At 46.8% G+C, this 23,679-nt stretch overlaps 1 protein-coding gene across 7 annotated transcripts in view; it reads right to left on the bottom strand.

The window, feature by feature from the left end:
* DIS3L2 (DIS3 like 3'-5' exoribonuclease 2) overlaps positions 1–23,679 on the bottom strand; it is a 327,384-nt gene that overhangs the window by 68,744 nt on the left and 234,961 nt on the right. For 6 of the 7 annotated variants that reach the window (XM_019628923.1, XM_019628956.1, XM_019628962.1 and 3 more), the window contains one exon: positions 7,496–7,729. In XM_019628923.1, the coding sequence (XP_019484468.1) occupies positions 7,496–7,729 (234 nt within the window). Of the gene's footprint in view, positions 1–7,495; positions 7,730–19,868; positions 20,016–23,679 lie in introns of those variants that run through there. The other variant, XM_019628972.1, reaches the window with a different exon arrangement.

The following is a 23,679-nucleotide window of genomic DNA, read 5'->3' as shown; positions in this document are numbered from 1 at the left end:
CGCCTCACGGCAGCCCAGCTCCAGGTTGAGCTGTTGTTCAGCATCTTAGCTGTAGAGGGCAGTGTCACTGGCCCTCATATGTGGGATCCGAACCGGAGCCCTCTGGCATCCCAAGCCAGTTCTTAACCATCGCGCCACTCGGCCGGCCCATGATTTCTTCTTTATACTCTTGTAATTTCTAAATTTTCTAACATTAGAATGTACTTATAAGCTTTTATCTAAGTGTAGGAGTACAATCTGATTTAAAGCTCCCTTTCTAAGGAAAAAGTGGGGGGTCGGAGGGACCTGACTGAGAACGGGGCAGGAGAAGCGTCCCGTGTCTCCTGTCTGTCCAGCATCCTGCGCCTGATCACTCCACAATTCTCCGCACTACAGCGCCTTCCTGTGCAGCCCGAGGACCTCTTAGATGCTGCTAGCTCCCAGCTGGTTACTTCTGGGTGAGCTCTCCCCGACGACCTCCAGGCCTATGCCCACATGCTATTCCCCACCTCTTCCTGTGTGTCTTTGGCTGGTCCCTCCAACTCAACAGACCCTAAACGGAAGTCATCGTCTTTCTTCTCAGCTCTCCTATCCTATGGTGTCTCCCGGTCGGTACTTAGTGGATACAGCATCAATCCAGGTGCCCAAACCTGAAACCCGATTCGCTGATTCCTACTTCTCCCTCACTACCCACCCCCTCCCTTCCACCTCTAACCAAGATACTCGGATCTGTAACTTTCTCTCCCCCCACAGTCTCTATGTCTGGCCCTCGCCATTGCTCTCTTGGAATACAAGTGGGCTTTATTTTGTTCTCTTTTAGGCTGCTTTCAATACTACGCTCAGCAAGCTCTTTTTAAGACAGTTCTGACCACGTCACTTCTGTATTGTGTATCCTCCCAATGCTTCCCTGGCTGGTTCCAGCAGACTTCAGGCCTAGCCTCTGCCCCTTCTCTAGCTACTGCCCCTCTCCACGCTCGGCACCACACAATCTGCAGCACTCGGCCATCGCCCAAACGTGCCATCGGTCACCCCTTCCACCCCGGCACCAGTGGTTTGCTTGAAATGCCTTCCCTTGCCTTCAGAGCCTAGGGAGCCCCTCAAGTCTTTTAAAAGCCCCCGTGTACACACTCCCCCTGCTGGGAAATGCTCCGATGCCCTGAGACAGGGACGCTCCTCCCCGACATGGCCTCACTGCCCTCGTGAGAGCTCCGTCACAGCGCCTTCCATTTTCTGTGTGGTCTGCTGGCTCCTTTACTGCACCAGGAACTTAAGAACGGGGACTCAGTCTCATGTCTTCATCCTTCATTTGCAGCACCTAGCACATGGTAGGCACCCAAGAGCTGCTTTCTGAAGACATGCTGAGTGAAGAAGGACTCTATGACTAAAACCAGAGACCGATTCTACAAACATGTCCAACCACCTGCTCAACAGCTTACTCTTGGGCACAAGGGATGACATAAACAGTAAGACAGAGGCAAAGCCAGGTGGGATGGCTATGCCCGTCCTTCTTACCTTGTACCCAATACCATATTGTACAAAAATTAAACAGCAGCGGGCTGGAATGCTCATTTCTTGGAAACAACTGTATCAGATAAAAGGAATAGAAACATTCTTAACTATAATTTGTAAATGCATGACTCAACGTGATGCAACAAAATGTATCGCTACATATAGCAACAGGGGTGGGGTGGGGGGGGAAATGCCATCCAGTTTCCTCAGAGCACCCCTACCTTAGGTGTACCCTGCAATGGTGGAGCCAGCATCTCTGCAAGCGGGCTTGGGGGATGGGCCGGGTGGAAGGAGACCTATCTGTGGGGAGGCTGCCAAGCTTGCAGAGGTGGGAAATGAGAACCTCTGCTCTTTTTGCTTCAGGCTAATTAAAGCTACCTGACTGTAAATAGGGTAAGGGAACTGGTGCTAAACTGATTTATTCCTCTGCTCCTGGCCTCCTCTGATTGGACCTGCTAAGCATGGTACTAATCAAAGGAATAATTTACTTAATTGCATGAAACCATCCTGAGAGCTAACTTAGCACAACTGTTCCCATTACCCAGCCCCATTCCCCAGCGCAGTGATGATGGGCTGCTACCAGCTGACTGGGAAATAGAGCTGAATTTCATTTAAGCATGGTCAGCAAGCTATGGACCACAGGCCAGCTCTGGCCTTCCACCTGCTTTGGTACATCCCACGAGCGAAGAACAGTTTTTACATTCTTAAACGTATGAAAACTAGCGAAAGGAAAAATACTATTTTGGTGACATGAAAATAATATGAACTTCAAATTTCAGTGTCCTTAAACTTTGGCTGGAACATAGTCACACACATTTGTCTGTGTCTCTCTGGCTGCCTTCAGGCTACAACGCAGAGCTGAGCAGTGGACAGACCACATGGCCCACAAAGCCAACAATATTTACTATCCAGCCCTTTACAGGAAGTCTGCAGACTCCTGACTCGAAGGCTGGCTGGGTCAAGGTCATCCATAAGAGCATTCTACAGAGGCTTGGGTCCCAAAGCATTTAAAAATTATTTCCATTAACACATTTATCTTTACAATCAAGTCCACTCAAAGAAGCTGCCTGAAGTTCAAGCATCAAAATTGTACCAGGTGGGATTCATATAAGACTCAGCGGAGAATAAATTTAGTAAAGGCTCCTTCGGTTTGGAGGAATTTGCCTAAGAAGGTGGAAATCAATTTTTCTTCACTACAACTTTCTCTAACTTCAGAAAGTCAAAGGCTTATTAGAAGCCATTCAGGCCCCCTGACCACTGCTGGGGACCCCAGAAGTGACACAGTTGCCTTCAGGCAGTCAGGCTTGCTTCTTCAGAAGCCACCACAAGGAATGGCCTTGCTCTAAGTGCTGTCCCCAGGCTGAGGAAAGTCAGGCTGGAGAGAAAGACCCAGAAAACTACAGCTATAGTTTCCTGAAAACAACCAGTATTCCCTAGGATGCTTTTGTTTTGGGGTTCTGTTTAGCACCCTGCGACCCTCTCTTGCTGTCCTTTCTGAAGGCAATGGCTAAGACACAGAATGTCATCACAGTCAAGCAATGTCATCTTCCTTCCCAGAGGGGCGCTGCCTGGGAGCAGGCCTGTGTCTGATACACAGAAGGACTCCGAGGCCTGTCGGGCAGGGAGAGGGGGCTTCCCACAGTCCCCTCTCCCAAAGCTCAAGATATGACTATAAACCATTGTGGTCACTTTGACTACAAACACAAAAAGGTCTGCATCCCCTTCATGGATGTCTCCTTTTAAGAAACAGGAGTGACATATGTTCTAATAAATAAAATAAAACAAGCATCTAGAATTACCACGGCAGCAGAAAACATGAAGTTGGGAAGAAATGACCGGGGAGGGATATTATGCAACTCATCCAACCAGAAAGCACAAAGAATGCATCTTGCACCTGCACTTGCTTATTGGACAGTGAGACAAAGGAGAATTATTTCACTGGGTTAGAACCTCTTTATTTTATTTTATTTTTAAAAGATTTTTATTGGGGAATTGGGGGATGGGAACAGCGCTGGGGAATTGGGGGAAGGGGAACAGATAAGTTGTTGTCCTTTTGTTCTTCAGTCTAGTTGTGGAGGACGTTGCTTCACTGGCCCAAGTTGGAACCATCATTGTGCTCTTCCCGGGCGAGGCAGATCAGTCGCCGGCTTCTGGACGGCCGCTCACTGCGGCTGCTGGCCGCTCACGCTGGCTGCTGGCTATACACGGTAGCCCATGGCAACCCACTGCAGCAGGGGCTGCAGCCTTCGCCGTTGCTGGAGCTGGCGACTCTTCGGCAGCCCAGCTCCAGGTTGAGCTGTTGTTCAGCATCTTAGCTGTAGAGGGCAGTGTCACTGGCCCTCATATGTGGGATCCAAACCAGGTCCCTCTGGCGTCTCAAGCCAGCTCTTAACCATCGCGCCACTCGGCCATCCCTAGAACCTCTTTAGAACTAGGTTCGAGCTCCAGGTAAAAGAGACACTTGGAGCAGGTAATCCGGCCTCAAAGGCAGTGCTTCCCAATTGGCTTCACATCACAGTCCATATGGAACTCACTAGCCCAATAGGGTAAGCAGGCAGGGCTGCTAGCAGGTGGTCCCAGGGACGGGAGCCAGCCAGGCAGCCCTGAGGGTGCACTGTCTCAGGTGGCAGCTCTGGTCTGAGTTGTTGACTGCAACCATCCAGCAGTCAAGTTGCTCTGTGCTGCTGCAGTTATGACGACCTCCAAACCTCCAAAGTCCTGACCCAACCAACAGGCCCCATATCAACGTCCTCCACTCCGCTCAAGCTGAGGGTCATCATGGCAGACTGCTTTCTCGGAAAGGTGAAACTTTTCATCTAGCAGATTTATTCTGCATTCAAGGGCACATTGTGTGACATGGATGCTGTCCCCTCTTACAGAGGCTCTCACAGAGCCTTTCTAATTGAGGCTAGTGGAAAAGGGCATATTTTTTTCAGACTGCCACCAAAAATGTGAACATAGTGAACTGAGGCAAACAGCATCAGGGCGCAACTCAGACAACAGGCTACGCCAGAAGTTCTGAGGAAAAATGGATTTTCGTGACGGCAAATGCAAGCAGTAGGCACGGGAGAACAAACACAGTGACCTGTGAATGGGGCCATTGAGCTGATTTAGAACGGCTCTCACCAGTGTCCCTTGCTGAAGGAGATTGATGTGCTGCTCTTTCTAAAGCTGTGGTCCACACACTCGTTTTCTGGGGAACCAAGAAATCAACTCCAAGGATGCAAATCCATTATTTTCAAGCCTTCATTAACTGGAACCTAATTAGGACTTTTGAGGGCTTTGTTCCCTCATTTTGAAGGAACTTTCTGTCTCTTAAGTCAGCATGGCGTAAATGGAGGAGAAGTGAACAAAGAGTTAGCTATGTAGATTTCTTGCATATAAGCAACTTATGTCACCTTTGGGGGCTTCAGCTTTCCAATTTATAAACTGAGAGGGTCACTGAGAGAAGATACCCAGTTATCTTCAGCGATACAACTCTGATTCTAGACATGCCAACGTATCGGTATCAATCTGGGATCATTCTTCTACCCTGAGCTCCCCCCGCCCCACTGGGCACTGAAATGCTGAGATCACTAACGGTCTTTTACAGTTTTTAGAGTACTTCACACATTTAATCCAATCAAGCTATCTAATAATCGGATGGGGGAAGGTCTCTAAAATGCTGTAACAGAACCCCCCTCATTTGTTGTGCTTGAAGAGGTGGTTGGTTAGTTATTCTAGGAGTTGGCTAAAGAAGGGATCTTGCAGAAGAGATACTTACACACCAAACCTTTGTTTTAATTTGTATCAATGTACATTCACTAACTTTTTTTTAATGTAAATCTTTTTAAAGAGTGTGCTAATTGGATTAATACATACTTTTGTTCTGAATAAACTGCACTCATAATTCATTGTCTATAATTCATATTGTAGTTTTTGTTTTCTAAGAGACTGAGCACTTAGGCATCTTGAAGGCAATCTGAGTACAGAATTGTTCCTGAGTCTTATGATGATTTCCTCCTACTCTGTTATAGCTGTCACACTCAAGCAGCAGAATTTTTTAAGATTCATCTTCACCAAGTCTTTTCAATTTAACTTGGTTTTCACAGAAACAACAGCTTTCTTCTTTATGCTCTCATTTGACCAGTTTACCTAATATTTTGTTAAACTGTGTAATTGTAACAACACATATATATGCCTGGCATCACTGGCTTTGGGAATCGGTGGGATCAACTTGATGCACCGCCCCCGCCCACTGCGGGAACACCAGCCGCGTGTGAGCACGCCATGGGCACTGATCACTGAGTCCTGCAGGAGGAGTGAGGGCACTGGCTGAGAGCACCACGGAGCACCAGGCAAAGAGTTCATGAAGGCAGGTGGACAGGCTTGCCTGGAGCCTGGGAGGGAGGTCAGGGCTGGAGGGATGGACCTGGCGTCATCAGCATCCAGTTAGCAGTGAAAATCACAAGTAGAGGAATTCATTCAGGGAGGGAGTGTGGGTAGAGGAAAAAGAGGGAGTAGGGTAGGCCCCAAGGAATGCCAACCATAAAAGGGTGAGTGAGGAAGAGGCGTCTGCCGAGGGCCCCGCAGGACATTACTGGAGACATATGAAGGAAAGCAGAGAACCAGGAGGCAGTGAGCTTCAAAGGGCCACAGGCAGGACAGAAGTCCAGGAAGCAAGGACTGAAAAGTTTCCTTAGATGTGACAACCGGCGGCCACTGGGGAGTGAGAATCGGAGTGTGTTCATGGCCCCAACAAGTGATTTCACGGAAGGAAGGAAAGGCTCTGTCACCTCCGATGCCTTTAGTCCCTCTTTCGCCAGCTTTGTGTCTTGGTCAGCAGCCACTGTGCCTACAGCCAGCCACCCATCAGCACTCCCGGGCAGAGAGCCTACTCAGGCTGTCCAAGCCCAGGCAGGGAAGGGGGCGCAGGACAGCCCCGGGAAACACCTTGCCTCCTGAGCATTGGCAGAACAGGTCGCCCCCTTATCCTGAGAGCTGCTGGCCTCTCCTAGGCCCAGGGCAGTGACGATCTGAAACGCCTGCTGAGAAGCATCTCTGCAAGTTTATCACAAAAGGGAGGATACAATGAGATCTTCAATTAGGTTCTAAAACAAGGCCTTTGAGACCTCTTCAAGCTGAAAGGCTCGGAGAAAGAGTTTTGGTGAGGCTGCACTCGGCCAGTGGTCTGATAAACACACAGCTCCATCGGCCAATCCTGCGGCCCAATTCAGTTTTCAAACACCCAGAGTCTTCCCATCGCATACAGTGACCAGGGAAAAACAGCGAGTTCCCCAGGGTTTGGGTTAAGAAATACAAACGAGAAGGGAAAACTGCACAACACAAAACACAGGCTCTGCTCTCTAACGCACGGACCAGTAACGAGGAAACAGTGCCTGGATCTTAGGAGTCCTCGACTGTCGCACACGGCAATGCCAGCCCGGTTTGAGGGACGGTTGCCTGAGTCCCAGAGAGGGGCCGGCATGGCTATGACCATCAAGCGCAAGCAGTACCCTTCCAGGCCATCACTTTCTTCCACAGCCAACGTTCTACAGTGTCCTAGTTCTCTGCTCCTTCAGATATGAACCTGGAATTTGTAGACACAGAACTCTTTTGGGAAGCCAACGGATAGGAAGAAATACTTTGTTTTAAAGCCTCGCGATCAGATACTGGTCAAGTTCTTCCTCACGTGCACGTTTCCTACTCTCAGCTCAATCAGGAAGGATGAGAGGTAGACGCCACGGTGAGGAACAAGTACTGGATACAGCCTTCCCAGGTGAGGCCAGCTGGGAGTGTTGGTCACAGAGCCACCCACACAGACGCCACCCTTTTGTCTTGACTCACATTGTTGAGCCTGGGACCTGTGGAGTGGGTGGGTGGGTGCCTGCGTCGGAGAACACTGCTGTAGGGCAGTGACTGGGGAAGAAGGCAGGAGAACCCAATGCAGCCGTGCTGAGTCTCATGCACATGGGGTGCAGGCACAAGTCAAATCTGCTGGTTGCACTGAAAAAAGGAAGGAACTGACCTGATCCAAACGCAGCGCGCCGTCCGAAAACCGCTGTTTGCGTAACTCCTTTGCAATTCTGTGGAGATTCAAGACAGCCTGGTGTACCTCCTCACCGGTGTGTTCCGGGGAGATGGGAGGCAGCTCGGTCTCAGGGACTGCCCTAGACGGGCTTTCAATCATTCTCTGTGCATGGTCGTAGCTCAGCTTGGCGCAGGAGTGGATGATGGTCCGGCCAAACCACTCACTGAGGATCTGCAAAGATGGACACAAGCGAGGAGAAGTTTTTTCAGGTTTTTCTTACAGGGGACCAGCCTCAGCACTATTGGGCTGACTAATTCTTGTTGTGGGGGCTGTCCTGTGCCCTGTAAAGGGTTTGGCAGTACGTTGAACTCTACCCGCTAGATGCCAGTAACCCCTCTCCACAGTCCCGAGTTGACAACCAAAACTGTCTCCAGACATTGCCCAACATCCCCTGGGGCAACTCAGCCCAGGCGGAGACCCCTGGGCTCAAGGCAGATACACCCCAGGTAAGCAGTGGTGCTTGCTGAGGGGTGGGGTTGCCACCGATATGTCTTTTATCCTTTGAATTTGTCTGTCTTTTCTATAATGAGCATTTATCACCTTTAAAAGAATAAAATAATCATTAAAATATTTGGGGGACTCCTGAGTCTGAGGTATAGGGAGGAGATCCGGATGGGGCTATGTGGCTCTGGGGCCAGGGTGATGACTAGTCTGCAGGTAGGGAGCGGGCCTCATCAACTGGAAAGGGAGGGCGGGGAGGAAGGAAGGGGGAGGGAGAGAGAGAGGGAGGAAGGAAGAGAGAGAGGAGAGAGGGGAGAGAGGGAGGGAGAAAGGAACAGGGAGAGAGACAGACAGAGAGACAGACAGACAGACAGTGGAGGCTGCATTCTCTACCACCTCCTCCATGATAGGGAGCAAAAAGACAAGCTGCAGGATGAAAACAAACAGAGGGCTCAAAGCAACAGGAGAACAACCTGGAGCTCCCAATGTGAGGAGAAGCAGGAGAAAAGGGCTTTAAGAAAGGGGACTCCCAAACAACAACAGACAGTGTTTATACACTTGCGATACAGCAACTATTGAGTCACACAGCAACCCTGTGAGGCAGGCAGTTTCTTAACCCACTCTGCAAATGAGGAAACTAAGGCGCAGACACACTAAGTCACCTGCTAGAGGATGGTCAAATCAGGACTGGACCACGCAGTCCAGCCTGAGTCTCAGCTCTTAACCACGAGTCTGTCAAATGCCACCAGGGTGTCAAGGAGGATGAAACAAGCACAAGTCCTTGAATTTAGCAGCTGCTTGCTGGCGACTCTAAGAAGGCTATCTTAGGGGGAAATATGGCGCAGGGTGGGTGGGGTCAAACTGCAAAGCCCTCGGTCAAGTGCTGGTGACGGACTACGGAGATGCTGCCAGGGCTCTGCCCTCCGTCGGCCTCGAGCACACACCTCCTGTGCCACTCAAATAGCAACATCTTCTGTGTGTGTCATACGTGAAAAGTTTGGGGAATTCTGGGTTAAGGATAGGTGGACGGATGGCTAGCAGTGGAGGTAATGTGCGGATGACCTTCCAGGATGGCAGGACAGGGGTGCTGTTTGTAGGGTAAGAGGAAGAAGCCAATGTGAAAAAAGAGACTGAAGATGTGAGAGAATGAAGGGACCCTGGGCCAAGGGGACCCCGGGAGGTGATTCATCCACGAGTGAGGAGCAAGGGCTGGGAGGGGGGATGGGAGAACAGGGGAGCTGAGAAAGGCGGTCTTGAGCGGAAGAAGAGGTAATTTGAGGGCATCAGATCAGACAGTCCCAATCTATGGAGTCAAGTATAAGGCAAAGAAAGAGAGGGGTCTAAGTGAGGTCCAAGGGCACGAGGAAGGTGGAAAAGCTCTGAGATCAATGCCATGGGAAATGTGATTCATGAGCAAGGAAAAGCCAGAGTGCTGCGTGACAGGGAGGGCTCGGGAGAGAAGGAAGCACCCATCAGTAGGGGCCTTTCAGCCTGGGCTCGCAAACAACGCCCCCCCTCCCACCAGTCAAACCATTCTGTTCCAGCCTCAGAGACAATGCACCCCCAAAAGGCACCTGTAGGACCCACAGGTGTTCCCAGTGGGGAAGGGGAGGGCCCAGCACAGAGGAGCTGTCCAGATCGCAAGGCCTCTGGGAAAACAGCTTCTACCCTGAAGGTCTAGAGACGCCTCTGATCCCCGCACCTTCTCTTGGAAGAAGAACGGATACTCTTAAAATGGCAGCCATGATGCACAGGAAGAAAATGGTCGCAACTACTCACATTTTTCTTTGATTCTGTGCAAAGAGCCTTATTATAAAGAGTCTTGAATCTGTAATATCAGACTTCAATTTTTCTTAAAAATAAAAATCCTCAAACTATACTTTCTGGATTATGCCAAGAACCATTCCTCTCCAAAAATACAAATGACTCAAACATATGCTCATGGCTCTTCTGCTGTGGCAAGCAGGTCCTGAATTTGGCTCACAGGAGGGGGATGGGGGTGGGAGAGAGAGAGAGAGAGAGAGAGAGAGAGAGAGAGAGAGAGAGAGAGAGAGAGAGAGAGAGAGAGAGAGAGAGAGAGAGAGAGACAGAGAGAGAGAGACAGAGAGAGAGAGAGGGAGGGAGAGAGAGAGAGCGCGAGCGAGAGCGAGAGCGTGCGCGCGCGCTGAATGCAAGGGAAACTGTAGACCCAATTCCAGGTATCACCCAGCAGTCCCCGTGGGGAAGCAGCATGTGCAGGTCTCCAGGAGAGCCCCCTTAGGGCCAGCCCATGCTTGTCCTTCTATCACATCCACATTTCCTGAAAACTTCCCGCTAATAGGGTGGTTCCAACCTCGGCTAGAATGACAGGGTCACGACCTAGTCATTCTTGTGGTCACAAAGTTTTCCCCTGGAGATTTAGCTTGTTTCCTTTTTGCCATTTCATTCCAAACCCGCTCAATCCTCCTCCTTCTGTGGACCCACATTTTGTTTGACAGTCTGTCTTTAGCTGCTCAGGAATGCTTTCATTTCCATCCTGTATTTCCACGCTTTACAAGTGGCCCTGCAGATTGCCTGAGGCATCCAGGTCACAGGACGTCTGGCCTCCTGGGGTCTTTTTCCCAGTGGACACAGGAGGAGGCCACCACACCCAGAGCAGGGAGACCTGTACCACAACTGGGCATCATTTTCATGTCAGCTGCTGGGTTAAGAACTACTTTAAAAATCTAACGAAAGCTCCAAGCCATTTCCCCTGAAATATTTATGCACAAAATTTTGCAATCAGCTCCACGGAGTTCCTAGACACCCTGCCTCCCTGAGCCCATGTATCCTGGCTCCAAACAGCGTTGCCGTGCCCGCTGGACCTGCCTACCCACTCATCACAGTGCTGAACCCTGACCAGGGGCCATTTGCCATCCGAGGAGTTCTTAAAATGCGTTATCTGTAACTCAGCAAAACCGGAAGTCTACCACTCCTCATCAAGCTCGCCAGCAACACTTGCGGGCTGCACTATCTCAGTTTAAGCCACTTTTCGCCTAACGGGCATCTCTGCTCCTTTAGCTTGTTTCCTTATCTGTCAATACCCATCTGAACAGCACATGTGAACACCACCAGGTCTGAGACTGATAAGAAGTTCCCTCTAATGCCTGCACCCCAGAAAAACGTGTACTGACCTTCTGTTTGAACATACAAAGGGCTCAAGTGAAAGTTCTGAAGAGCCATCTAGAACTTCCTGGTCCAGTGACAGTGGCCTCAGGCAGCAGAGCCTCTCCTGCTTTAACACGACCCATTGATTCTGGGATCAGCCTGACGCGTGGACTCAAAATATTCTTAGGCAGGAAAATGAGTCTGATGCCGCCTTGCGGGAGGCAGCAGAGGCGCAAGGATGCCCATGCCAGCCTTCCTCAGGGAAGATCAGCAGGAAGAGAACCAGGAGTGGGGCTCCCGGGGCAGCACGCTTTACAGTACGGGAGGAGGAAGGCCTCTCTGGATGGAACACCTCATTAATTTCTCATTTGGAAGCTGTATTCACATTAACATCCCGTCCATAACCAGGGCTGATGGCAGAAGACAAAAGAACAAAGAGTTTTTCATGGAAAAAGTAAAAAAGCCATGAGAAACTTCACAAACAAAACCCTTCAGAGGGATCGTGTCCTTCCTCTTTCATTTGCTTAATCAAAGGATTTGTTTGGGGCACTCCTTTTCTGCAGGCCGCAAGCTTCCTGCAGCCACCCTGGGACCCCACTGTTAAGAAGTCAGGTTAAATACCACGCCAATGCCCACTGAGGGCATATGACCAGGAAAAAAAACCTGGTCACAGAGGAGCAAATAATCTATCCTTCATGACCTACTGCCTGGTACCAGGTAGGAACAACGCTTGAGAGGACCTGGCCCTGTCCCCACACCGACTGCCCTGTACGGTCTAACACACAGAGAAAACATGCCAGGGGCTTGTGAAGAGTCACACGAACTTCTAAGTGGCAGCCTGGATCAGATCCATGTGTGAAGACGTAAGACTCAAAACCTAGCGTTCCTTTTACTCTATTTTAGCTAAAGGTCACCTAACAGACAGACTGGTAGCGAAGTAAAGAAAATGAAGTATGCCTCAAATGTATATCAGCTTCCGATGTTTTATAGATACAGAATTGTGAGGACAACATACCCTTTGAAAACTGTTCAATTCTATTCAAATATATTTTAAAATTTATCATCTAAAAAAATGTCAGTGCTTCATTAAGAAATCTCCAGTTCAAAAAACTGCTAATGGGGTAATCAGTAATTTTAAGTTAGCAGATGCAAAATTACTTCTGCAGCCACTCTGGGCTTCTGGATGTAAAATATTTGGTTCACAAGCCTATCAGGAAGAAAGAAGTATTTCCCTGAATGGAATAAAACAAGGCTGTATGGGGTGGCCAGATTTCTGCGGCTTCTTACAGCTTGGAACACGAGGAAATCGTCATGGGGGGTCGGGGGGAGGGCACAGTGGTGACAGGAGTCAAAGGTGCCAAGAAGAACATGTCTGAAAAGCATCCGAGCAGGAGGAGGCGGGGCTTGAAGCTAAGAGGGGCACACAGGTCCGTGATGGGAAGGCCCTACTGACTGCAGTGGGCAGAGGCAGTGGGGTCGTGGCTGGATGAGGAGTGCGTGGGGGTTCCCTCTGCGAGGCCCACTCCTGGCACTGGGCCCCTGTGGCTGAGTGGGGCACAGGTCACTTCTGAAAGACTAGAGAAGACCATGGTAGGATTAAAGAGTAAACAACAAGATGGAAGCCCCGTCAGCAACTCGCTTCATTTGCATCTAGCTGTGTCCTCTCCCGCCGTGTAGAAAAAGGCGCTGAGGCCACTCTGGGCTCACAGGGGGCCTCTGCCAAGTGCACTGAGGAGGCGTGGGCCCGGACCGCGGCTCGGCCAGCCTGGTTTTGCTTATGTGCTAGAACTGTTGGAAGATTTGTGTAGAAAAAAAGCCTGAATAAACTGTGGGCTCTTCTATATCTCAGGTCACCTGCCATCATGCTGATCCCAACTGGAATCAGGCCCCTTCCCACTTGACCTGGAGGCAACTGTCTAAACTGCTAAGCGAAAGAGGAAAGGAGTGAGGAAACTTCCTCAAGTGTTTGCCTTGCAACTGTAGGAAACGGCAGGAGTGGGAGAAGAGCCCGAAGGCCTGGATGTGGTTAGGAGCTAGGAATTCCACTCCCATGACAGTAGACGAGCGTGTCAGGCCTGAGCAGTCCTTGCAAAGTGTTCGCTTTACAGACAGTTGCGTGAGGGTGGGAGGGGCAGGAGGGACCTTTAAAGGTGGTGGAAAGGCTGGGAGGCTTCAGGGAGAAGGAAATTAGAGGGAGCGGTGGGAGACGGAGTAGGTGGAGGTGGTAGGAGAGCCACGAGAAGGCCTTCTGAGGACTGGATTCAGACAGACCCAGGAAACACAAAATCACAGACTTCTAAGGCCAGTGAGGTTAATTCAGCCCCAGTCTTTCAACCTCAGCCAGCTCTTAAAAGCAGGGGTCCATCCTTCTTTTAAAGACATCCAGCACAGTGGTTTAAAACCTTAGGGCCCAAGTTCTTAGATTTAAATCAAATCCACTATTAATAACATCAAAATGCAGGAGAAAAGTTGATTTAAAAAACTTACTCTTTGCATGCCAGTCTTACATGATAAATGTCTTTTTTCACTTTTTAAAAAAAAATTATTTAAATAAACATTCTTTATTTTGGGGTGGACATTTCTGAGTTCCATGTCATTTCCATCATGGACTGAAGTCTTCCATAAGAGCAGTGAAGATCCATGGATGCTGACAAATGGATGAACGTCCAAACTAAAGGAAGCTGGGTTTTTTCTTTTTAAATGCATCAGCTCCAGAAAAGCTCACTGCTGGGATCCTGGGAGTCATCCACTTGTCTTGATGTCCACTGTGGCAACAATGGTTGTTGTTCCCAATCTCCAGGTGGCTTCTTCTATATGTCCTTCATTATAGGACCTCCATTCAGCTAGACTTTAGGCAATTCTCAATGATGGGTGTTCTGTAGTTTAGTTGTAATTTTGATGTGCTCTTGAAAATATTTTACTTTGAATTCTTGAGTTCCAAGGATTCATAGCAAAATCTGTGTTCATGATTTGGTCTGCTGTTACCTTGAAGTGACCTTAGATAAACCTCGAATTGCCTGGTGCTTTCATTAGCCAACTGGGACATGGGACCAAGAACATGGCAGAGTTCTTCCAAAGGCTCCTCTGGTCCCCGGTGGTCTCTATGGGCCTGAAATGAAACAACTGTGTCCTGCCTCTGCTCAGGACTAAGATGCATATTCCAGGGACTTTTCTATTATTCTCACAGTCAGCCTTTGAAGCTCTTGTCTCTCACAGGGAGCTGCTTGGGTAAGAGTTTCACGGGGCAAGATTTCCACTGTAGCATCTGAGGCTGACACAAAAACCAGCAGGGTGTCTCTTGACCATTAACTGAAGGCCCACCTCACACAGCACTATGCATGAGCCGTGGCTCTGTGAGCTTGCTACAGACACCATGATCACCCAGGAAGAGCACATCACTTCATTTTTCATTTCATAGGATTTCCACGGCAGCTGGTGTGGCAGTCGCCATGAGGAAGCAGGCAGCCCGCCTTCTTGGCATGAGCCATGTAAGGCCCTTCTCAACTTCCAGGACACAGCTCAGGAGCGCTGAGAACGCTGCTGCAGACAAAAATGCCTTACCAAGGGGAATGCCATTCTAACTGAGCAGACTAAATAAACCAAGAACTGTGAAAACAGACATGCGATTCATTTCATGAAATCAGTTTTGAGCATTTTTTTGGGGTACATGGCACTGTGGCACTGTGCTGTGTGTGTGTGTGTGTGTGTGTGTGTGTGTGTGTGTGTGTGTGTAGGAGAGATACAAAATGAAGAGTGGGCTCTGCTTACAAGGATATTCAAATCGAATAGGACAACAGATCTGTGTACAATGGCTTCAAAGTGCAGATGACAGGTGCTGCAGGGGTGGGAAGGAGGGAAAATGGATTCTGAGGGAGGGTAGGGGTCCTCCCGTCTGAACACCTTCTCAGATAGTCTACCCTGCTCCCTTCCCAGACTTCAGGAGGGACCCCGATCTTCACCTTCTCACGGCTGGGAGAGCTGGTGGTCCTCATGCTCCTCCTGGGAGCTACTCCCCCACCTGGGGTCCTGAGCCTCCCACTTCCTTCATGACCTGGCTCCAAAAATCTATTCCTTCTTCCCTCACCTTCAACATCTTTTCTATTCACCTTCCCACATAGCCTACAAATACACTCCAGTATCTTTCAACTGTTTATTTAAAAAAACAGGAGAAAAAAACCACCTCAAAAGAATTCTTACTTTTGTCTTACTACAACGGTAATATGCATGCATTGCAGAAAACTTAAATACAGGCGGGAAAAGGAGAAAAAAAATCTCCTATAAATCCACCATTAGGAAATAAGTATGTACTGTTTCTATTTTGGTGCCTATTTAATTCCTATAACTTTAACACCTTGTATAGTGTCTGAACAAAGCAAGTATTCAATTACTACTTACTAAATGAGTGAATGATGAACTAATAACAGTTTCACGGAAGAAGTAGCCTTTTAGCTGGATCTCAAAGTAGGATTCACACTGCTAGAGGAGGAGGACATTGAGGAAGAGGGAGAAACACAAGCAAGTCTCAGGAGTGTGATAATTCCATATCAGGCCAGACTCTTCAGTGGCCAGAGTACAGGCTGAGGGGGCTGGGGGCTGGGTGGCCGATGGTCACACAGTATCGGGGGACCTGGGGGAGCTCTTTGCATGTCATGCTCTGGAGATTGGACTTTCGTGGATAATCGTAACCCACCATCATGTTGTACGAGGATGTCGCACAACAGTGTGATAGCACCAGGTTCAGCTTCTAGAAAGTCTTCTAGGAAAACAGAATGGAGAAGCCATGAACGATTTCTCCCAAGTATTCTAGAGAAGGAGCGGGACCATGACTGTGGCAACAGAAAAGAGACGATGGACTAGAAACGCTTTGCACGCTGGGATGTGGCAGATGTGAGGCAGGCTGGAGGCTGAGGGTCTGAGTGGCTGGCAGGGTGCTGATGCCATTCAAATATCTAGAGAAGACAGGACTTCAATTCCAGCTGACACGGGAGGTGCTTTACTGCACGAAGGGAGCCGAAAGGATGAGGAAAGGCAGAGGGGCATTTTGATCTCTGAAGGGCAGACGTCAGCAGGTCAAGCTGGCTGGTTTCTCTGGTTTCTAAGGAGACCTGAAAGTCTCCTGGGGGAATGGTGGGTCTTGAAGGAAAGAGGAGTGGAAGGATGGGGCCAAAACCTAAGGTTTGAAACAGCTACATTCACAATCAATAAAACGACTGCTAAGTAGCACTGAAGGTCCCGCTGAAGAGAGAGCCTGAACTGGTACATGCCACAGTTCTCCTGCAACGTCCAAAGTTCAAAGTGGGGTTTGTTAGGCAGGGGCTGAAGAGGTTTTCCTAGAGCTACAACGAAGGGTCAGAGACTTGAAGGCTGTTCTAAGATGGCAGTTAGGAAAGTCTGACCTCCATTGAAGTCAGGTCACGGAAGCTGGGGCGGGGCGCTGCCACAGAGCGGATAGCTCCATTGTACAATAAAAGCCAGCTTTTCCCAAAGCCAAGATGCTCCAGGAAATAGGACGAGACTCCAGTCCCAAGCGGACTCTGGAGTTCGTGCATTTCTAGCAGGGAAGACAGGGAGAAAGGAACAGGGGAAAAAATCCCATTGTGAAGACTTTTCAGGTTCTTTTCTGAATGAGAGACTGAAAAGTTTTTAAAAACGAGAGACATTGCCGGCTGAGTGGCTCAGTTGGTTAAGAGCTCGCTCAAGGGTTTGAGCTCTGAGCAACAGCGGTTCGAGTCCGGCCCGAGCTGAGCTGTCGCTAAGCTGCTAACAAGTGGCAGGATGGCTCAGCTTAAAAAAAAAAAAAACACGAGAGACAAGCCCTAATTTCTGATTTGGAAGGGTTGCTGACTGCTGTGTAGAGAGAAGATGAAGTGAGGCAGAACGGGGAGCTAGGAGAAGAGGCAGGACACCAGTGTCCAGGTGGGGGACGGCAGCTTGGGCCCAGGTGATGGTGCTGGGCATGGTGAGGAAGGAGGCAGACTCTGGAAGTAGTGAGAAGGCAAATGGGAGACTTACTAGTGGACTGGGTGTGAGGGGTGGGGACCAAAGTCAATAACGACCCCAGGATTTCAGGCCTGTGTAAGCGGCAGAAATGAGGCTGTCATTGGTTGACGCTGAAACGGGCAACCACTGGGGTACATGATCGCATTCTGGCTAGACAGCATGTGGCAGGGCTACTAGAGGACAGGCAAACTGTGACTAGCTACTGTAATTGTGAGACACCGCTCTTATTATTCTGACCTTTGAGCCGGAGATATTATGGTTCTGAGGTCTGAGGACTTAGTTATCAAGTCAGATTCACTGCTTTGACCTTCTTAAAGTATGAGATTGGTGTTTTTACAAAATGACTTCAAATTATGATGCCTCTGATGAGTGGGGCACACAAACATGGTCTGTTTTGCAGGTCCTCAGTGCCACGTGCGACAGAAGTGCCAGAGGTGTTCAGGGGACAGGGAGGTCGCTGGGCTGACACCGTCACAGTGGATTTCATGGTACCAGAGCTGGGTCTTACAAGATTTAGTTGGATATTGTTTCCCTTATAACAATATAGAGTCACAAATATCTAGATCAGAGAACAATGCTCTCAACACCAACATGTGAGAAAAATGCCAAAAATGATCCTTTAGAGTTTTCAGACCTAAAATCTGGGCACTGGCTTAAGGAAAGCATATAGGACCAAGATTTTCTAGTGGATGTTAAAAAATCTAGTGGGCATTTAAAGAAAGCTGTAATAACCTTCCTGTAGCTGATAATACCACGTCCAGAAAGTAAGACAATCCAGCAGATGAGGGAAAAATCCACACCTTTCTCCACTTCAGCTCCAGGCAAGGCTGGCAGCCATGTTGCCGTCGTCATGGTGTGACGCAGTCGGCCCTGCCCTGACTGCTTCTAAGTCCAAGGCTTACACCACGAGAAGCCCCCACTACCCACAAACCCAGGCGCAGGCTTTGGCCCCTCCCCTCCTCATTCACTCAGGTTCTTGCTGCAGGGCCGCCTCCTTCCTCACTGGCCTACTCTGGCTCCCTGACTCTCCCACCTGTCCCCTTCTCCAACACCCCACTCCTATTTCATGCATCTTGACTGTAGGAGACACTCAACTGTCACTATGTCCCAGGACTAACCGACCAGGTCCACCCCATGTGTTCTCCTGGTCTGTAGGGTGGCGCTTGGATGAGCGCAGTACGAGGAGTGTGGTTAGTGGCTCTACAGCTGTTCCTAGTCCAAATCCTTGCACTTCCGATTTGGCCTGGTTTGATGGAGGCCCAGCACCCCCTCCTGGACCCTGTGCCTGCTTCACACCTGCTTGCAGCCCCCTCATGCCAGACATTAGACACTGCCTCCAACAGAAACCCGAAAGACCAACTGAGTTTTCAGAGTGCCTCTTTCTAGTGCTTCTTTTATGACCCTCATATTTTAGAAGCTCATTAGATCAGGCAGCTTTTTATTCCTTGGGTTTGACCCTGGCAGGCATAATTCAGATTCAAAGTTCTTTCTGTTGACTCAAGTTAGTTTTCTTCTATGGGCTTTTCTATTTAGTTAAACTTTCGCAAAAATAAGCATTTATAAAAATATAAAAGTAATATGTTTTCAAAAAACATTAGAAAATACAAAAAGTAGAAACAATTACTCATAGTCTTACTACCCAAATACAACCAAATATTGGCATTCTATTTTATTTCCTTCTGGTCTTTTTCCATTCAGTTCTTCCCCATGCATGTTCCCACCCCCAACAAAATATGATTGCTGGCATACTGTCTTCACAATTCCTTCTTTGTACTTCAGATCATGTTTGCTTCTTGACTTTTAAAAAGAAACTTATTATCAGATATATAGGAGTCATAAAAACCAAATGTAATATGTGCAACTTGTTTTGATTCCAGTTCAGACAAATCAATTAGAGACGATCTGGGCAATGTAATTACTAAGGACTGGATTTTGGATACGACACGAAGGCATCAATATTATTGTTAGGTGTGCTAACGGCATTGTGGTTATGTAAGAAAATGGCCGAATTTTTTAGAGTCACATATCAAAATAATGTATGAGTGAAATGACATGATGTCTGCGGTTTGTTTTGAAATACGTTAGCAAAGAAAAAAAATGTTGATAGTAGTTGAATCTGGGAGACAGAGATGGCGGGTGTATTGTGTTATGTTCTTTACTTTCAGGTATGTGTGAAGTTTTTCAAAATAAAAATTAAAAAAATGAAAGTATCCATAGTTCACACAGTCAAACAGTGTTAAAGGCTTGTTAGGAAAACCAGCAGTCCTCTGTCCCTCTCATCCTCCAGCCCCCCAAAGGGTAATCACTTTCACCTGTTTTGGCAGATCAGCTTATTTTGGTATTACTTTCATATTTCTATGTAACCTGCTTGAGTGTTACTTCTTGATTTTTCAGTTTTAGGCATTAGTCACAAACTTTTCACTATAGAAGAAGACAATTTATTTTTCTTTCCACATACACTCCCTCCCCACAACCAAACCCACATAACCATTCTAGGCCCTTGTCCTCCCAATAAAATTACATCATAAACTATCGGAATTAGCTATTATGGTTATGCAAATATTAAGTGTTACTTTTCTTTCCTACACAACTTCTATTTTCAGTGGAATTAACAACTGTCTTGTTTTAATTTGCTTGGTTTTTCTGTATACTACATACATGAATCTACCCCAAGCTTTCCAACTATCTCGAAGGATGGTCTGTGGACTTCTGGGGGTCCCAGAGACCCTTTCAGGGATCCATGAGGTCAAAACTATTTTCATAATAATACTAAAGCATTATTTGCCCATTGCCGTTGTGTTGACATTGACACTGATGGTACAAAAGCATTGTTGCCTTGGCACGAATCAGGCAATCGCGACAAAGGATACCAGTGGTTACCATCTCACACCTGCAGGGGAAAAAAGCTGGTTCACTTAAGAAAGCTTTTGATGAAACAGTAAATGCTACTAACTTTATTATGTTTCAGCCCTTGAGGACTTCTGAGGTATGATGGTTATCTTGAGGAAAAGCATTTATATGACTTTGAGTTGTGAGCTGCACTGCTTTGTTACGGAACACCATTTTTACTTGAAGGAACTGACACACAAATTATGGTTATTTGGCACTTCAAGGAAAACAACTGACATTTTTTATTGCCAATGATAAAATACGAGCTTTCACAAAAACTAGAATTTTGGAAACCTTGTATCTAACACATAATACATGTGTCAGTATTTCCTAATGCTTAGACTTGTCTAAGATTCATAGTGATATTAACAAATGTGCTGTCTTGATATCATATAATGAAATGTGTCTACATTTAGAAGATCAGCACAATAAGACAATATTTTCTAAATGATCTAAATTTCTAAATACATGATAAAAATCATGCATGGGTAAAACAGTCACTCAAAGTGTAAGACAGACAATAGATTTCAATGTAACTCAGTAAGAAAAGTTCAACTGATATTGCATTAGTCTGCTAGGGCTGCCATAACATACCACAGACTGGGTGGCTTAAACAACAGCCATATATTTCTCACATTTTTGGAGGCTGGGAAGTCCAAGATCAAGTTGCCAGCCAATTCCGCTCTTGGTGAGAGCTCTCTTCCTGGCTTGCAGATGGCCATCTTCTGTGTCCTCACATGGCAGGAAGGAGAGAGAGCAAGCTCTCTGGTCTCTTATAAGGATACTGATCCGATCAGATCAGGGCCCCACTCTCATGACCTCATTTAACCTTAATTATCTCCTTAAAGGCCCTACCTCCAAATACAGTCACACTGGGGGTTAGGGCTTCAACACATCAATTTGGGGCAAGGGCAAGCACTATTAGGCCGTAGCAGACATGGTTTCAGATTCTAGACTGCAATTAACTTATAAGAAACTACTGTCAAATTCTGGTGTTGTACAAAGATTAATATCCACAATTATCTGAAAGAGCTATTAAAACACTTCTTTCTTTTCTAATTACATATGTCTGAAGCCAGATTTTCTCCACATACTTCAACCAAAAGAACTTATCTCAACAGGCTGAATATAGATGCACATGAGAATCCCGCTTAATGTCTTCTCTAAGAGATTTACGAAAAAGTAAAACAAGCTTCTCCTAATTTTGTTTTAGAAAATATAGTTATTTTCCATAAAATGTTATTTATGTTAACATATAATGAGTTAGATTTATTACTATTATTTTAATTAAAATAAGTAAATGTTGAACATTTCATCAGTTTTCATTTCTAATATTCTAAGCAGTGAATCCACATATATGAAAGCTCTTTGAGGTCCTCAATAATTTTTTAGTGTGACAGGTCCTGAGAGCAAAACATTTGCTAACTGCCAGTCTAAATCATCTCCCAAGAAGTTTGGACACACAGATATTTTAACTATTTCATTTTCTCAAAGACATCTCTCCTAGAGCCTTCTGACCTGCTCCAATCTGGGTCAGCTGTCTTCTATACCATGTAGAGCTCATACCCTAGGAACTTGCTTCACCATCACCTAGGTCAGGTGCTAGCCAGCAAAGCACGTATGGCCTGTGGGCCGAATCCAGCCTGCCACCTGGTTTTAAAGTTTTACTGGAACATGCTCATTAATGTATGTACCGTCTTCTTTCCTGCTACAGTGGCAGAGCTGTGCAGTTTTGCAACAGAGACCAAGTGGCCTACAAAGCTGACAATATTGACTCTTTTGTCCTCTGCAGGAAAAGCCTACTGGCTTGTGATCTACATGGCCCTTTCACCTCTTTCCTGTGTTGGTTATTTGTTTCTTGAATACCATGCCTTCCTCCTGCCTTAGTTACTCCTTAAGTTTGGTGAGGCACATCTCCTGGTAGCTTCTTGAGAAAAGATACATGAGAAGCGCATTTTTTTTTTGAGACCTTGCATGTCTGAGGATGCCCTTTTCTACTCTCACATTTTATTGCTAGCTTAGCTGGGTACAGAATTTTAGCATAGAAATCATAGTCTTTCAGAAATTAGAAAGCTTTGCTTCATTGTCATCTAGCTTCTAGGATTATGATGGAAAAGTGTAAAGTTATTCTGAGTTGAAGCCCGTAGGCACTTTTCTGTGTCCTCAGTGCTCTGAAATTTTATGACGATGTGGCTTGGAGAGGATGCGTCTCCACCACAGTGCTGGGTAGTGGGCTCTTTCAATCTAGAAAGTCACATTCTCCAGTAATGGGGCATTACCTTGAATTATTCTTTCCCCTCTGTTTCTGGAATATTTATTGAACAGATGCTGGATATTGTGGAGTGGTCCCATAATATTCTATCTCTTTCTGGGATAATTCCTCAACTTTATCTGCCAACCGGAAGTTTGAATCTTCTTCATTTCTTCTATCATGGTTTTAATTTCTAAGAGCTCTTTTTTCCCCTTCTGAATATTTATTTTTTGAAGTATCTACATCTTGTGATATACATAGATGCTTTCTCTTAAAAACAATTCTCTGAGGACATAAATGAGAGTTTCTTTTCCTGTGTAGTCTGTTTTGTTCTAGTTGCCTTTTTCTGGTCATTTGCTTTGGTTTTCCTGTATTACGTTAGAGGCTTTCCTCCTGGTTGTCTCTTCATACACAAAAGTGAAATCCTAAAAGGCTGATTTTTAGTGAAATCCTAAAAAGCTCCTCGTGTGGGTGGAGCCGATTGTAAGTTTTACTGTAGGGAGATACAGCTGGGCTCTTGGTTTGGAAACTCTTGAGGTTATTATCTTCAAATCTTCTTCACTACTCAGATTCCGCAGAGAAGGATTTTCCCATTTCCTGACTCAAGGGTGTAGGTTTGGCTACCAGAATTCCAGGGTTGCTTGGGAGAAGAAAGCTGCAATGCTTAATATTCGGTCTGCCAGCATTCACTCAACCTCCCTTAAGGGACCACCTCCATTAGATGTATGTAGTGTCCCCGAGTTCAGACATCCTTTACCTTGTCCTGTCCAGAGAATACATTTCTGGTCTTCTTCTAAGTTATGGGAGAGGCAATCTTTTAAAATAAACTTTCAAGCAACAGAATTAGTCTCCTCTTCACACACCTCTCCCCCACTTTACAGAGTCACCTGGTGCTGTCAGTTTCTGCATTTCTTTAGGGCTCTGCTGTGTAAATCGGGCTGTTTCTTGGCTTTCTCTGTTGTTGGCTCAGGGTTCAGCTTTCTCAGGACTGCTAAGTCAGTTACCACTCATCCATCTGCTTCCCAGCTTCCAAAATTTTGTTGCCGTTGTCTCCTCTCCCATTCTCTTTGTCCTTGTGGGTTTATGTCTTAAAAAAAAATCTCTTCACTGTTGTTTTAGTGAGGTTTTGGGAGGGAATGAAAGCAAATGTGGGTATTTGATCCTCCATCTTTATTTGGAACCTCTTTATAATTAAATATCTTTTTTTTTAACTTTCATTTAATTTTACAGCATAAACATTTCCCATGTTCTTACATGGTCTTTGTAACAGCTTTAGTAAAGCATAACATCCCACTGAGACAGGATCATAGCTTACTTAATCGTTACCCTATTTTTGAATGTTTAGAGTTGTTTCTGTTTTGGGGAGGGGACCAGTTTTTCCTAGAGTCATCTTTTTATTTGTCTCGTTTAATGC

The sequence above is a fragment of the Hipposideros armiger genome, unplaced genomic scaffold (assembly GCF_001890085.2).
Source record: "Hipposideros armiger isolate ML-2016 unplaced genomic scaffold, ASM189008v1 scaffold_17, whole genome shotgun sequence".
Classification (NCBI taxonomy): Eukaryota; Metazoa; Chordata; class Mammalia; order Chiroptera; family Hipposideridae; genus Hipposideros; species Hipposideros armiger.
This window is presented reverse-complemented; position numbering and strand designations above follow the sequence as displayed.